General features: G+C 35.6%; 1 protein-coding gene across 1 annotated transcript in view; it reads left to right on the top strand.

Moving 5' to 3' along the window:
* The first annotated feature begins 3195 nt into the window (after positions 1 to 3195).
* The window catches only part of LOC110025890 (nuclear export mediator factor NEMF homolog), a 71908-nt gene continuing 62373 nt past the window's right edge, over positions 3196 to 12730 (top strand). The window contains 3 exon segments of the mRNA XM_020726576.1: positions 3196 to 3483; positions 6233 to 6345; positions 6451 to 6553. Of these exon segments, the coding sequence (XP_020582235.1) occupies positions 3379 to 3483; positions 6233 to 6345; positions 6451 to 6553 (321 nt within the window). The 5' untranslated portion in view covers positions 3196 to 3378.

The following is a 12730-nucleotide window of genomic DNA, read 5'->3' as shown; positions in this document are numbered from 1 at the left end:
TAAAGTCAATATGTGGAATTTCAAGTTGAGTAAAAAGAAGAGTTTTGAATTTCTAATGGTGAAGGTACCTTTTCTAGTTTTCTAAGACTAGTCAATAGGAAAATCCTATGGCTAGACCTAGGCTACTGAAGAAGTTTCTAGACCTCAACCAAAAGTGATGTCAACAAAAGGCTGTTAGGTTGCTCAGTATAACCAATACAACATAGTTGTAATGAGTAAATTTGAGTCTCCTGTTATTGATCATGTTGTTTATGTTAGTACTACTATGTACCTTTGCTTTACAGGAAGGTAATGTAAATTCATTAGAGTGATAATAATTTGGTACAATTGATACAATATGGCTCTACTGAGATGAATTTTGGAATTATACTTTTGTATGCAAGACCATATTCTTTTGTATGCAACACTATATTTACATTCAATCTTATTTGTACAACTTGTAGCGAAGCTATACCAAAGTTTATAAAGGCGGTTAGATAGTTCAGCACAACCGATACATCATGGTTTTTCTAAATTTTTTTTAATGATAATTATGCATCAAATTTTATGAGACATTGAGGTCATTCAGTACAATCATGTTGTACCCGATTGTACTAAGCTACATTGTAGGTATCATAATACTAATCACATGATTCTGTACAACCATTTTGCATCTGTTGTACCGATGAAAAAATAGTTCAAATAATGGATGCTTACTCAGAGTACAACATATCCAAGAAATATTCCTAAAGATACTCGTGCTTTGATTCTATATACAATCAAATTCATCTAGACAACCATGTTCGCATTCTTCATTACAACATCTAAAAATTTCTTATTACAAAATCATATTATTCTTTTCCTTATTATATATGGTTGTCATGCTTCTTTAAAACTAAAAATTCCTTTGCCTAATTATGTTCATCATCTCAGAGCAGCTAATGGATGAATTATTTATGCTTAAAGATGGTCTGAATTTTTGTTAAAGTGGCTATACCATTAGCACACGATAGCAAAAGCTTGTAGTAAAAAATAAAACTTTTACAACGAGACCTATGTTAAACATCAAGGCATAACAGAGAGAGTAGTTGCAGTAGATGAAATGAAAAATTAGAGCATAACAGAGAAAGTGATTGTTATAGATGCATCTTCATGATCTTCAACTATTGTTTATTTATCTTTGTTTTCTGTTATAAATTATAATAACATTGAGTTAGACGCGAGAAAAAAAATTAACAAAAAATGTAAAATATAATCAATATAGGAATTACTCTTTTATTTTTTTTTCTTATACCTATAAGATTTCAATCTTGCATTAATAACACCCTTTATTCACATTTTGGATAGGTTTTTGCTTGCACATCATCATCTTAGTAGTCTTTTTTTTCTTCATATACTTTGTCAATTAATCAAAAATATAAAGAACATAAATTGTTCATCAAACAATTAAACGATATCAGGGAGCGAACGAATGACAAGCATCAAACAAATAAATCAGCACTGATCATCAGGTAATTCTTATCATGAAGACTAATAGTTGCTTTAGGTAAGGTAAAGATGCCACAGAATGAGACTACCAAAAAGCATAAAAAATAACCAAATGAAGAAGGGTCTACAAACAAATGAAGTGTGATCAAACGTTATCTAAATAACCAAAACTGAATGGTCACAAAAGTGAAGTAGGATTCAAGGGAGTTACAGAAGTATTGTGGTGTTGACATCAGTCATGAGGTCAAAATAAATAATATTTAGTTATAAAAATTGTAAACGTAACAGCTCATTAACTATATTAATGTTCCTCTCTTTAATGAGGAATCCTCATGTAACTTAAGAATCCTACATATGAATTATAAATAGGGGAATAATTTTCAAGAAAGGGGACAAAAAAAACCTCATGAACAAACATGCATTGAGTGCTAAAATTTTTCTTCTTGCTTTTCATTCAATTAACGCTTTGTACCTTAGGCGTGATCCACTGAACAATTTAGGATCCAACATCTTAAAGGGTGTTGTGAGCGTGGAATCACGCTGTCTACAGGACAATAAGCAAGATGGGGTAAAGTAACTCACCAAGGAGACACTTTCAACCTGGATTCTGCCTGAGAATTCAAACAACAACAAATTTAAGCCCTCCATGACCAGATGGTCAAGCGAATTACGGAGTTGGCCTGAACGTTACTTGAGAAAAGGGCGCAACCTCTCATGCAACCTAATCCACCAACGCCCCATCTGCCAGTTCAACAAGCGATCCTAGCACCCAAGCATTCTATTCAAAATGTAGCACCAGCAGTCGAACGAGAAGAAGAATCTTGTTACCAGGATAACGCCAAATCCACACAAAGGGAAGGACCGACATCAAGAGCGATAGAAATCTATCATGGAAAATGCATTCACTCAACATATTATGGAGGCAAAACCACCAAAAAATTTCAAGGTTCCTACCTTGGAACCATACAAGGGCAAAAGCAATCCCGCTGACCATATTGCGCCATTTGAGTTGACAATTCGCTTTCTCAAAATTTTAGACGCATTAAAATGTTAACTATTCTACAACACACTAAGAGATTATGCTCTTAGGAGGTACAATGGCCTTTTCGTAGGAAGTATTAACTCCTTTAGGGATTACAAAAAGTTAATTTTGGGGCAATTTGCTAGTGCCCAAAAACCACTAAGAGATTTAGATTCTTCATGGTACCTGAAGCAGGGACCGAATGAGAGTCTGTGATCTTATATAACGAGATTCCAGAAGGAGATGCTCGAAGTCTAAAACCCGGAGCTAGTAGCCTTCAAGACAACACTAGCACAAGGATTAAAGAGCTCATAATTCTGATACTTTTTGGGTTCAAGAAAAACCGACGGGCTAGCGAAGCTTCTAGAGCTAGCGAACGACCACATTGAGACTGAAGAATATATGAACATTCATTTTACAAAAGCACGAAAGTTTGGCATACAAGCTGACCATAACAACTTGAAGGATGACGGTTGGAGAGAGAAAGATGACCCTCATCCGAAAATGGAAATAGGTCATTCTTCCCAAAGAGATATGAAGGACTATCATGATGTACTTCTAGATTCACTCCACTTCAAGTTTCTTTAGTAGAACTCATAAACCCAATAAAAATTAAGGAGTACTTCGGAAAGATGACTCCCCTGAAAATTGGGGCTTATTTTTGAAACCCCAACAAATACTCCAAGTATGATCATGATCATGAATATATCTATGTGTAGTAAGTTCATGGGGCAACTGGTTTTAAGTATTTGGGTTTATTTGCCTCTCACTGTTTTTGGCTGCTAAAGATATTCCAGCGTTGAGGGGCATAAAAGAAGAGGAAGAGCGACTTCTCAGGGGCTGGGAATTCTGGGGAGGAAGCAAAGGGTAATCGAGTAGGAGAAACGAACATGGTGAAGGTTAGAATGAACACGGCCGACGTGGCCGCTGAGGTGAAATGCCTTAGAAGACTCATAGGGATGCGATGCGCCAACGTTTACGACATCTCCCCCAAAGTATTGCCTCCGCTCAGAACCCTAACTGATCCTCTTATTGTCTGTATCCATTGTTTTATCTCAAATCCACCATTACAATCGATCTGGTTTCCATAGCGAACGGTTTACATTGCTGTCAGGATTCTGTGTATTGTGAGTTAATTGACCTTGTAGTGGTTTTATTTTCTCTGACATGAGGTATTCTCTTACCTTCATAGAGCAAAAATCGGAACACGATACTCTGAAATCTCCAATAGTTTGTGTTTTTATTCCAGGAAATTTAATGAAATGAAATGAAAAAAGTGAGTTGAAAAGCTTAAAATATTGGCTGCGGATTCATTATTAACCAAGTTGATTTGCTGAAATCTCCAATATTTTGTGTTTTTATTTCAGGAAATTTAATGAAATGAAATGAAAAAAGAGAGTTGAAAAGCTTAAACTATTGGCTGCGGATTCATTATTAACCAAGTTGATTTTCATTTAATTTTCTTTGGTTTCCTAACAAATTTATAGGGTAGCCATGGAAAATTATTGTTCTTTCTGGTTATTAGCCCAATAGGCCATTCATTGGAGTTGACTAGGATTTATGAGCTTCTATAACTTCTCTGCCATGCTTTATGATTCTCTCTTTAGTTGTTAAAATTTTCCTACAGGTGAGGATTGATTTAGGCATCACGAAACTTTAGAGAGTTTCCAGACAGTTAAAAATTGTCTCTTTAGTTTTTTTCCTAATCCAACAAGGGCCAGATGCTAAAATTTGCAGAATTCATAAACCAAATTTGTAACAACATTACTTAAATATTAAGGTATCCCTAAGCTGAAAGTTATGATCCTGGAGCTTAACTGCTTAGTCTTAGTTGGCCAACTACATAGAATTTTGTTAAACCCATTGTAATGAATTTGATAAGTTAATCTCAGAAGTTTTAAGAGAAGCATGAAAGATTTGGGAAGCGGTTAAGAAAAAAAGAGGCATAGTTCTACTACATGCTTTATTATCAATGAGCTGAAAGGGAATGAGAGCATTGTTTGGATATGAAATTGTGCATGAATAGATAGAAATAACTGTTCAAAGAGAAAATTAGTCCCTTTTCAATTATTATACTCACGCTACTGACCAATTTCATGTTTATGTAGCCGTCCAAGGAGTTTTTTTATTTATTTCTTAAGGAGGTATGAAGGTCTAAAAGTTGTTCCTATTTGTCTTATTTTACTCTTCTTTTGGCACCCTTGACCCAATATTTTAAAAGTTACTTCCCTACCATAGGTTTTGTTGATTGTTGCTCTGGATTTTGTGTAGCTTGGGCTGCCTAGTTATATTCAGGAAAAGGGAGTTGCAGTGTGAGCTGTTCTCTTTACTGGTTGCTTTCTGTATTCCAACTATCTTAATTAAATGGAAGTTGTTGGTTGATGACAATGAGAAAGTTGCTTATATTTTTAATTTGGGTCAATTTCATTTAAACCACCCGGAACTTGTTATTTACAAATCAATCATCTCAAATATCAAAATTCATCATAAATTCTAACCTGTGTTTTTCATTTTTATCAAATTCCCAATAATATGATTGAAACAGGCGCAAAAGTGTAAATATATTGATTTTATAGTTAAATTATCCTTGAATAATAAAAAACCGAGCCAAACACGAGCAAGCTTGCTCTTTTTTGAGGTTGATTCAAGTTTTAAAAAATCTATCTGTCTTCTACCTTTTTTTAAAGGGAATTTTACATACATAGCACACAATTCTTATGTATTTACATATTTCACACCTAAACTTTCATATTCACATGCATAACACTTCAGTGCTTTAGGCTAATCCATGAAAATATGTATTTTACATTTAAAAAGCAGTCATAGTGCTATTTTGGATGTAACATTAAAGATTTGTGTGCTATTTGTATAAATATGAAAGTTTGTGGGTGAGATATGTACATACATAAGAATTGTGTGCTATGTATGTAAATGCCCCTTGGTTAAAATTGTTCGTGATCATCATTTCAAGTTCAGCTTCTTACTGTGCCGAAGCTTGGGTCTAGGTTGTGTGGAGCTTGCTAGGTTTAGTAAGCTGAATTTGAGCTGTGTTCATGCCTATCCGAACCTTAACAGTTCAAGATAAAGCTGTAATTGAACGAGGCTTCATAAATAAAAGGAAGATTACATACATACCACTCAATCCCTATTTATTTACATATCTAACACCTAAACTTCAAATTTTGCATACCTACCTATGCATGAAATGATGTATTTCACTTTTTAAAAGTTAAAATGCTGGTATTTTTTATGTGAGCTTAATGTAAAAAATAAAGTTTAGGTATTAGATATGTACAAACATAAGAATTGGGTGACATGTATGCAAATGCTCCTAAATAAAATCTTTGTGCAGGCACCCTTGCGAACATTGTCTTTGTTTTCTCATCTTTGTCATCGACTAATAGTTATTATTTCTTTTTTTGCGATCAGTTTCAGGTATTTCTTCTAAATTTTCAGTTGCTAATTGCACTTTGGTATTACACTATAGACCTGCCAATTATGAGCTTTTCTTAACTAGTGTTTGATTTGCTTTTGTTTCTCCCGTTGAATGATAAATTTTGCTTAACCTATGCCATGCTAATTGAAAGGCATACTATCTCTGTTGTCCCTTTTGCTAAGTGTTCTGATATTCTTAACTATTAAGTCATTAATGTTTTCAATTTGTTTCTGAATCTTCAGGCAATTGTCATCACCTTCTTCTTGCTATAATGATATTCTAAGAAGCTTTTTTTCATACTTCAACAGACTTATCTTTTCAAGTTGATGAATAGCAGCGGTATTACGGAGTCTGGGGAGAGTGAGAAGGTTTTGCTACTGATGGAAAGTGGCGTCAGGTTGCACACAACTGAATATGTGAGGTAACTTTGATATACATACATACATATATATACCGTGCACAAATTAACATGAATTTCAAATACAATGGCCTTTTTTCTAATACATGTAATTTCTTATTGATGCAGGGACAAAAATACAACTCCTTCTGGATTTACTCTTAAATTACGTAAGCACATTCGAACAAGAAGGCTTGAAGATGTTCGCCAACTTGGATATGATAGGGTATATGTGAAAGCAGCTACCTTTTCTCAATATTTGCATGGAATCGATACACAATCTTATTTGTTATCTTTGTTATAGTGCTTGTGTTTGAGGTGTCTTGTTATAATTACATTTTTTTTCTCTGTTTATTTTCAACATTGTATTATATGCAACCCAACAACTTCAAATGGTTATGAGATGATTCTCTCAACTATATGAGAATATTACAGAAGCCATTTCATCTAGAGGAAATCCAATTTTTTTACTTTATATTTATATGTACATCCAAAAATAGATATTCAAAATAATAGAAAATCCCAAACATTCTATGAGCCCTATGGGCCTAGCGGATCGAGCCCTTTCACCACGCCTTTGGAGCATTGACCTTGACAGAATTGACCATACACGCTGGCCACCCTTGGAGGTGACAACTACTCGGCTTGCCTATCAAAAGGACTTGACGTTCTCCTCTGTCGAGCATGTTAGTGTTTACACGAGCTCCTTTGATTGATCTCGCTAATACTTGTTATTCATGCGAACTTCGCTGATTAAGTTCACCTATGCTCCTTGAGCTCGCCACACCCAACGAGCTCCCAGACCGAGTTTGCCTGTATTCATCAAGTTACGTGAAGTTTGTTGAAAAAATTTTCACGACAGGAGGAAGGAAAACTCCTTTTTATCATCATCCATGTCTATTTATTTGCTGCATGACATTCACCCCTAGGAATTTATCAACGGCTAGTCTTAATAGGACCAACAAAACGCAAGCTGCAACATAATATTTGTTTAGTATTTTAGGCTTACAAGAGCAAGTATATTCTAGAAGATATAAATAGGAAGGAAAGAAGGGAATGCCACTTCTTTTCTCTCTTCTTCCTCATCATCTTTAATAACAACACAAACACTCTGAAATCCTCAACTCGTTTCTGCCTTCTTCACAAGATCTCTCTCAGATTGTACAAACTCACGAATAATATGAGACTCTATGTCTTAAAAGGATTCAATGTCCTTAAAAAGTATGTTAAATGTGTAATTAATACTGATATAACAATGAGATTTTGAGACAAAGGAGAACGAGAGATCGTGTTACAACAGATGAATGAGTTAAGAAAACAAAGGCAAAAGATGGTTGAAGAAGTAAGGTAGGAGGTAACAAGAACTCGTTCTAGGGATTGCTCGAGAATTCATACTGGATCGTCATGATTGATAACACAAAGATGAGAACTACAAGGACTCCAATCTCCAAGGAGGAATTATCGTGAACCAGCGCAAATAGAGCCTTGGCTCAAATGCGAGGAGAGGAAGAAGATGCAAACGTCTAACTATATGTCCCTAGAGAGAATACTTTCGAGTCTTCCGAAGACGAAGAGAGAACGAGAAGAAGAAGAAAGCCATTAAAGAATGCTCTCTCGGGGGAAATTACTGAAGCAGAGCCACATAAGAAGTTCAAGATCCATTTCCTGGACTCCATTAAAGAAAGGACGGATCCTGCTGTTCACGGAGTCTCCTTTGAATCAATAGTATGTTTGGCGGATAAATTACACTCTTAAATGTCATTTATTTTTTATGACATTCAAAGAGCCGGCATTGCGATGTTTTAATAACTTGCCAATAGAAGTTATTATTTTCTTCGATGAGTTCAAGCGAATGTTTGTGGCTCAATTCACCAAAACTCAAAAATCACACAAAACTCTCAAGCTTTATTTGAGTTTCGACAGGTTCCATCCGAAAGCCCGAGGAGCTTTATCACTCGATTCCAATTAGTTATACTAGATGTTGGAGATGTCGAGCCCGTCGTCGTTTTGTAACACTTGCACATGGTCTACGTGAGGGCCCATTCTGCTATGCAAGCCGCAAATGTTGGCCAAACTCTTTGAACTGGCTAATGATCATATTTCAACCGAAGAATACAATTCCTTGCCGAATTCCTTTGGAACTAGAGACGAAAGAAAAGTTCAAGAGGATATTTTCGTGGACTCCAGTGACTTATTAAGTAATTCGTATGAAGGGATCATCAAAATACCTCGAGAGGACTTCCTTAGTAGCAGGAACCAGAGCAGCCAACTCGAAGACTAGTCGTAAGGAGACCAGAGAGGAGGGATGTACCTTAGTCCTCCATGATAGAAGACACTTCGTTGAGAGTGTCGATGGATTAAATCTTAGAGGCTATCCAAAACAAAAAATTCTTAAGTGACCCCCATCGATGAAAGCTTTACGACCCGACCCAAGGCTTAAAATTAATCAAGACATGTACAGACGATCAGACCGTGAGGATTAAATTTCTATGTTCATTTATCATTTAACAAATGAAAGTCATAAATTAAATTAAATTAAAATAATATATTTAAATTTACCTCGTTGTTGGATGCCCATGTCTTCTATAAATATTTTTCTTCTATCTTTCATCTTTTAATTACTTAATTAAACATAAAATGTTAATTTTAATACTGCTAAATTAAACAAAGTTAGTGAATATCCGTACTTTTAAACTATAATAATATAAGGGAAAATAAAAGTAATATGCACTTCAGTTAGCTTTTAATAAATCAATATAAACATTTGATGCTATTCACAAAATCTGACTATATCGATTAGATATCAATATCATTATATATCTGTACAACCATCACAAGAGCACCGTCTGAAAATTTTAACACTTAAGATACTTCGATATCAATATCTTTTTCCAATTTACGTGTACGGGTGTCTTAGTGTTTTCCTGTTAGTACCATAAAGGGGGGCTCCATCATAGTCAGTAGTGCACATTCAAGCAGTCAATATAAATATATCATTCATTCACTCGTCGCATTCAATTCAATATACTATATATAATATACACCAATGCATGATAGTATGTAGTTAAAAACATTCATAACAATGTGAATAATAAAAGAAAGGACATATAAATCAAAATAAAGCTTGTATAAATACCTACTACTGTAAAATAGTAGAGAATAACCAAAATATTACTATAGATTAACAGTAGGTGTACTCACTTTGATGCGATTAATTTGTTATTTTATTTGTCTTGACGTCGACTCTTCTAAAGTTGGAAGCCTAAATATATGTATTGATATTACAAAAAACTTAATTAGTTATCATTATAATTAGCTATTAAATTTACATTATTTAAGTATTAAATTTTCATTTTTTAACATTATGTAATGCTAATTAAATTATAACACACACACTCACAAGTTTTATTAATTAACTTAATTATTAAAACCGTACCTCTCCTTTTGGTCGAATCCTAACCCGCAAACACGCCTTGCTCGCTTCGCCTCCTTCCTCATGATGGTTGCGCGACCCCCTCTCCCTTTCGCATGATGTGTGTCCTTTCCTTCTATCGGTCACACGACATCGACGCCTGCCCCGCCTCTGCCAAGCTCCCTTATCTTTTCCTTAGCCACATTCACTGCAACCACCGAGGCTTGCGCGATCCCGCGATCCCTCCTCTACTTCCTTCCATGTTGCTGTTGGACTCTCAGGTAAGTTAAGTCCCTCTACCGTCCCCCCCTTCACGTGGATTTATACACGAAAGTATCTCTTCAACTTCTCGACCTCTTGCTTCACCTTCCCCTCTTCGGGTTCTCGACTGTTCGATTCCTCTTATTCTCATCATTCAGTTTCCTACTTTCCCTTCCTTCAGTTAAATGAAACTGGACTTAACAGAAAGCGGGGAGCTTCCAATGCAATTCCAATAAGTATTGCACTTATCATCGAAACCACAAACATGATACTGATGAATGTTGCATCTTAGAAATTTAATCGAAGAGTTAATTAGAGTGGAAAAGTTAAAAAAGTTCGTTGCGCTAGAGGCCAACACAAAGAAGCAAGGTAAAGCGCTTGCCAAAGCTGTTTTTGACAAACCAGTCTTTGCTACAATTGTACACATTGTCGGTGTCATACCCGTCATCTTTGGTGGGGAAGGACACCTGAAGTGTCACTACATTTAAGCTTGAAGTGATTGAAAGTAAGAGATGTCCATTCCACCAATTTAGCTAAAGTGATTTCCACAATTCATCCATCAATCACCTTCACCGGGGCCAACCTACCCGACAACAGGAATTCTCTTAAGGACACTATTGTCGTGACTGCGGTAATAGACAAATCACCAAATCAAAAACATTTTGATTAACATAGGGAGTTTAGTCAACATCGTCTTTAGGAAGGTTTTTGAGAAGTTGAATTTGACGAACGCTCAACTAAAGCCTACTTCCGCTTTACTGTATCGATTCTCAGGCAAGGGAAAAGAGACTTGCAGAGTTTTCTCCCTCCTAGTAACTTGGGAAGAATGAGACAAGCAGTATACAACCATGATGAATTTTATAGTTGTCAACACACAACTTCTTACAATGACATCTTTGGTAGAATCGTGCTCTTAACACATTCAAACAGTGACTTTCACCTACCATGTAGGGATAAAATTCACTGGGAGAGTAGAAATCATAATTGTACGAGGAGATCTAGTCCAATGTTGAACATATTATCTGCGAGCTGTGTGAAATGTACAAAAGAATCTCTTCGAACTCGACTCAAACAAAGGCACCAGTCTGGAGACTACTGTGACCACCGAATGAGTACTATCTCCAAGGGGGAGTGCGAAAAAACATTCCAGGTCAGCTCCAACCTGAGCCAAGAGCATAGGGAGCAATTAATCTCAACCTTGAGGGATCACCGTGACATATTCGCCTGGATTGCGTATGAAATGCCGGGAGTTGATATCGACATCACTTGCCATCCGCTCAACGTCAATCTCAACACCATAGTCATCAAACAGAAAATGCAAATTGTATCGACCACCTTGGCTGAAATTATCCGACAAGAAGTTTAAAAACTTTTGGATTCTAAATTCATTCGCTAGGTACGATATCCAGATTGATAAGTGGAGAATGTGCGTAAACTTCACCAACTTGAATGCGATTTGCCTAAAGTGTAGCTACCCTTGCCACAGATCGATGCCATGATATATTTAGTCGCATGACATTCAATTATGAGCTTTTTAAACCCATTTTCCGGGATATCATCAGATCAAGATGCACTCCTCGCGTACGCTGAAAAAATTGTTTTCATTGCTAGAGAGGAGATTTTTTTATTACAATTTAATGTCATTTGGCTTGAAAACACTAGAGCTAATTACCAGTGATTTATGGACATTGTATTTAAAAAATTAAAAAGAAAGAATATTAAGGTATATATTGATGATCTTCTCATTACAAGCAAATCATTTGAAGAATATGTAGAGGACCTAAAAGAAACCTTTAATACTCTGAGACAGTTCAACTTAAAGCTCAACCCCCTCAATTAAACTTTTGGAGTGAGTTCAAAAAATTTCGTTGAGTACTTGCTCACGCCCTAAGAATAAAAGTAAAACTAAAAAAAGTTTAAGCAATCCTGGATGTCTCCACCAAGGAACCTTAAAGAGGTGTAAATTATGACTGGTTGCATTGTAGGATTACCACATTTTTAAATAGTTTATGATTTAACGCAATACTACAAGCAATACACTTATCCCGAAGAATAAATATATTACTTGTAATAGGGATTTAATCATCTAGACTAAACAATTTGTGACATCCGTTTGGTCTGCGAAATATTTTTATAAAAAGGCCAACAAGTTCCCCTATCTAACATAAAAAATTAGATAGGGTTTATTTTATCTGGGTTCCTGGTTCCCTATAGAGGCAAGCCCCTATAGTTAATTACATCTTAAATGATCGAAATCACTTAAGAAGACTCTCGATTAAGATCAGGTGATTTTGTTTTCAGGATTTCAAAGTTTAGGTTTTCACGATTGGACATGGGAAAATCAAATGGGGATAACTCAAAATTATGAACAATTATTTAAGGCATCCAAATGGAAGAAAAGTAGGGGACATCACAGATCCAGGAGAAACCCCGGAGATATCCCAACTATCCTAATGTTCGGCTTTATGTCTTTGAAGTGATGATTATTTAATATTTCAATCCTGCAAATTATTTAAGATTTAGGACTTATATTTGCACGACGTCAGACTGTGCAAATAGCCTAAAGGACGGGAGGATTTACACCGTACCATACGGTAACCTCGGAATCCTAAAACGTTAGGACTTATAATTACACAATAGAGGTGTGCAAAAAGCCTAAAGAAATGGTCCTACGGGTTATTTAAACTAAAGAAAAATGTGTAAGTGATGTGAAAATGTTTTGTTGCTGCAGATTCA

The sequence above is a fragment of the Phalaenopsis equestris genome, unplaced genomic scaffold (genome assembly GCF_001263595.1).
Source record: "Phalaenopsis equestris unplaced genomic scaffold, ASM126359v1 Scaffold000340, whole genome shotgun sequence".
NCBI classification, from domain to species: domain Eukaryota; kingdom Viridiplantae; phylum Streptophyta; class Magnoliopsida; order Asparagales; family Orchidaceae; genus Phalaenopsis; species Phalaenopsis equestris.
Note: the sequence above shows the minus strand (reverse complement) of the source record. Positions and strands in the feature narration are given on the sequence as shown.